This window comes from Setaria italica, chromosome II, assembly GCF_000263155.2.
Source record: "Setaria italica strain Yugu1 chromosome II, Setaria_italica_v2.0, whole genome shotgun sequence".
NCBI classification, from domain to species: Eukaryota; Viridiplantae; Streptophyta; class Magnoliopsida; order Poales; family Poaceae; genus Setaria; species Setaria italica.
Window position 1 is genome coordinate 34,451,798 of NC_028451.1, and position 4,382 is coordinate 34,456,179.

The window sequence follows — 4,382 nt, forward strand, 5'->3', positions numbered from 1 at the left end:
CCAAAACCAATGTCCAAACGCCAAGCTGTTCACTGATTCAATAAAAAATAGGTTCATAAGTTCAACCCAAAACAAGCCGGTTCGCACCGGTCCAATTGCATGACCGATTTTTAATTGAACTGAACCGATCTGGCCACCGGTTCACTATTTTTCCGATTCAACCGTGAACCTGTTCGGTTTTTTTCTATGCTCTGAACCGTGTAAAATGAACAAAAGTTCCATCCTTTTCTTATCTCGGAATACTATTTCTGTTAGGCCATGTAGCTTGCCCCGGCTGCTCTCCGTCTCCGGCCATGGGAAGGTGGGGAGTCTATTCTGTTCTCGTATGCCGAACAGAGCCGTTGGCAACGTGTGGTGTGATATGGTGCTCGCGTGGTCCAGGTGCAGTGCTAGCATTAATTGGGCCGCGTTTCGGCGAATTCGGTCCCAGGGAGGGCACGCAGCCACGCAGGGGATGGGTCCAAAATGGCCCAAAACCGCCGCCAGACGTCGCCGAATTCCGAAAACCACCCGTCCCGCGCAGCTGATCTGCCGCTGTTCTGAACTGGAACTGGAGGAGCACACCAAACACCAAGAGAAAGAAGTCAGCAGTCCAAGCATCTACGGGACTTCGGCAGATATTGGACGCACAGGAGCTAGACAGAAAAGCAGCCTTTCGTGCTCTTCAGGAAATGTCAGTTGATTGGGTTCAAGGCCATCCCACAGTCCGAAAATGTCCAAGAAAAGGCAGCCTTTCGTGCACCTCCCCAATATATTATGGACACATCCGTTCTGGTGCTTTGCTGTTTGAGCACATCACCCAGCGACTCTAGGCCACCCCGTGCATACGCCGGCGCTGTGTCAATATGGAGGTCGAAACGCCGGCGCAACCCCGGGCGTCGCAGCCACGCAAGAACGCCGGCGCCACGCAGCCCGGCCAGAGCTACAGCAGCTCTAGGCTGCTGCGCAACCCGCTCCTCGTCGTCAACTTCGTCCTCATGGTCGTCGGCACGGCGGGCGGGCCGCTCTTCCTCCGCGCCTACTTCCTCCACGGCGGCGCCCGCAAGTGGCTCTCGGCCTTCCTCCAGACCGCCGGCTTCCCGCTCCTTCTCGTGCCGCTCTGCGTGTCCTTCTCCCGGCGGAAGAAGGCGGCCGGCGGCACGCCGTTCTTCCTCATGACGCCCCGCCTCCTGGTGGCGTCCGCGGGCATCGGCCTCATGACGGGCCTCGACGACCTCCTCTACACCTACGGCCTCGCCTACCTGCCGGTCTCCACGTCCTCCATCCTCATCTCCACGCAGCTGGCCTTCACGGCCGCCTTCGCGCTGCTGCTCGTGCGCCAGCGGTTCACGGCGTCCTCGGTGAACGCCGTGGTGCTGCTCAGCGTCGGCGCCGCCATGCTCGGGATGAACGCCGGCGGGGACCGCCCCGCGGGGGTGTCCCGGGCGCAGTATAGCGCCGGGTTCGCCATGACGCTCGGCGCCGCCGCGTTGTTCGGCCTCGTGCTCCCCGTCATGGAGCTCAGCCAGGCGCGCCACGCGGCGCGCCCCGGCGCCGCGCCCGTCACCTACACGCTCGTCATCGAGATGCAGCTCGTCATCGGCCTCACTGCCACCATCTTCACCGCGGTTGGCATGCTTGTGAACAATGATTTCCACGTAAGTTTGATTGTCACCTGCCAACTTTCTTTATTTTTGGCGGGGAACACCTCCCAACTTTCTGTAGGAGTGTAGCTACTGCCTCCCGGCGCGCTCCGTCATACTTTCTCACACCACTGCTACACCAATAATGGCGACATCACTGCAGCGCGCCATCTTCCTCGAATCCTTTTGCCACTCATGCCCCCACCACCCAGATGCGCAGCGCCACTGCTTTCGCAGATCGGCAGATCCCCACAGGCAAATCCCCCCAAATCCAAAGGCCATTGTGTCAATTTGATCTTGTTGACGTAGCAAAAATTTTCCCTAGTAACGAATACTAAGGCTCCATTTGGATCCCTTCATTTTGAAGGAATCGGAATCTAGTTAATGGGTAGGCTATTTATCTTGGAATGTGGCATTTCACAACTTTCCAAAGTTTAGATATAAGCCTATCTTAAATTCATGGGGGTGGGAGATGGAAATTGATTCTATAGATCCTCATGCTACATCCTCATGCTACGTTTCTAATATGTAACTTATAGCACGCTCTTTGACTCGCTTCCCTATAGCAGAAGTGCAGCACATAAGTATCTCTCTCATATGGCCAACAATAATATACAAATATATTCCACATACAACTATATTAGCTTCATTAATTTGTGTCTAAATTATGATTATTAGAATGGAATTCAATTCAAGGATCCAAACGGGGCCTAAGTTGTAACCAAAAAGTTTCTGACATTTGTTTCTGGCGCTGCCAATATTTTCCCTAAGCTAGTTTAAAGTTTAAACTCAAACTATAATTTCAGGAGCCGCATTCCCACGCTCTGTGCTGTAGTAATGCTCTGATTGCAGATGCCTTTCTATTCTTTTTCCCTTCTAATTGGCCAAATTTTTCTAGTGAAAGTCAGAAAATTTAGGAGTGGAGTTGATCGCGAAATCTATATGTGCTAGTGCTAGGGATAGAGCATTGACAGCAATGGACCAATGGTCATCCAGATGAGGTTCCTTCTTTTCAATGAAGTAAACGAGTGGAGTTCCTCTAGTCATCCTTTAGTGATGTCATCAGCAGACTACTAGTAAAAGGCAGTCCAAAAAAGTGCAGATATTGTAAACTACTGGGCCATTTAGGAATTTAATCTTATTTTATCCATAAAACCGTATACTAGTGGAGCTCATGTGCAAAGATTGAACGCCCTTTTAAAATGAAACGTGTGTAGATCAGAGCAAGTTTTTGAAAGATACACACTCAATCAGTGACATAAACAATTCCTAACAACTAAGATGAATATAGAAAAGTGTAAAATACAGCACAATACATCATTGCATATCTACATATTTCTATTTACGGGCACAAGAACACGGCACCGCCATTGTCTTTTGCAGATCGGTCGACCCCACAGTTGCCAATGTGCAAAATTTTGCCAAAAAATTCATCGTTGGGACAGTGGCCAAGCCAAAATGTGCCATTGTGTCAATTTGATCTTGTTGGTATAGCAATATTTTTCCCTGGTGATACCTTAAATTACTATAACCAAAATAAATTGCGTTTTTTTTTGCACTACCAATTTTTAGTTTTGATGTCAGTGGCCAAACAGACCCCTTAGCTAGTCTAAACTCGAACTAGAATCTGTAGTAATTTCAGGTAGATCTGAGCACTTTTTGAATAGATAGACACTCAAACAGTGACATAAACCATAATCAATTCATAATAACAGACAAAAGGACAACAAAAATACCTCATTGCATATCTCTTTGAGTTGAACGAGTTGTATGCATAGGTGGGTTAGGCTCACACAATCATGGGCAGTGTATGCTTGTATTCTTGAACAGGGAGCCCCTAGGAGTGTAGGCCTATAAAGGTTTCTTGCCAGCACAAGTGCACTCCACTTGTGCATGTTGAATACGAAGTTTGGATCAGTACGAGTACCCCCAGCGCCTTTGAAATGGTGCCAGGCTGCTAGCTCACACTGACTTCAGACGCAGAGCAATGAAAAATGCAGGCAATCCCAGAAGAGGCGCGGCAGTTCGGGTTCGGGCGGTCAGGCTACTACCTACTGCTCGCCGGGTCGGCCGCCACGTACCAGTGCTTCTTCCTCGGCACCATCGGCGCCATCTTCTTCGGCTCGGCGCTGCTCGCCGGCGTGATCATGACCGTGCTCATCCCGGTCACCGAGGTGCTCGCCGTCATGTTGTTCAGCGAGCCGTTCAACGGCACCAAGGGCGTCGCCCTCGCGCTCTCCCTGTGGGGCTTCGTCTCCTACTTCTACGGCGAGGTCCAGACGTCCAAGGCGAATCACCAGTCCGACGACAGTGATCCACCAAATGCCGAGCATCTGGACCCGTAGATCATCTCGATCATAAATGTCCACACAATACTTTACGAGTAAGTTTTTACCCAACATTTGAGGGATTAAGTATTAAGTAGGTCATGCCAGACATGAAACAACATTATATGTAGATGGAGTTTACATGACAATATTTTGGATGAAAAGAAGCATCAACGCAGCAAAAGAACGGTGAATGCTGCCTTGTTCAAATATACTCGTACTGTCTACAGCGACATTATAGAGTCAGGGCCGCAGGGCAGTTTTCACTTTTCAGTGTGCCTACTCCTTTGTAAAATTGATTTCCGAAATATCGACCGATGTGAACTCACCTTCTGGCGAGAACATGAACGCGCCACCAGCAAGCTTCTTCTGCGGGATCTGGCTGATCTTCAGCCGGTCCTTGTCGGTAGTTGTGGGCTTGTGGCTCACAGTG

At 50.2% G+C, this 4,382-nt stretch overlaps 1 protein-coding gene across 1 annotated transcript; it reads left to right on the plus strand.

Annotated features, from left to right (window-relative positions):
• The first annotated feature begins 800 nt into the window (after positions 1-800).
• Positions 801-4,161, plus strand: LOC101783317 (purine permease 3). Its single transcript, XM_004959473.3, has 2 exons — positions 801-1,637; positions 3,623-4,161. The coding sequence occupies exons 1-2, from the start codon at positions 846-848 to the stop codon at positions 3,965-3,967; spliced, it is 1,137 nt and encodes a 378-aa protein (XP_004959530.1). The 5' UTR covers positions 801-845; the 3' UTR covers positions 3,968-4,161.
• The last annotated feature ends 221 nt before the right edge of the window (positions 4,162-4,382 follow it).

Coding starts and splice junctions, on each gene's coding strand:
- LOC101783317 (XM_004959473.3), top strand. CDS start 846: ATGGAGGTCGAAACGCCGGCGCAACCCCGGGCGTCGCAGCCACGCAAG. Junction 1,638..3,622: donor TTGTGAACAATGATTTCCAC/GTAAGTTTGATT, acceptor TGAAAAATGCAG/GCAATCCCAGAAGAGGCGCG.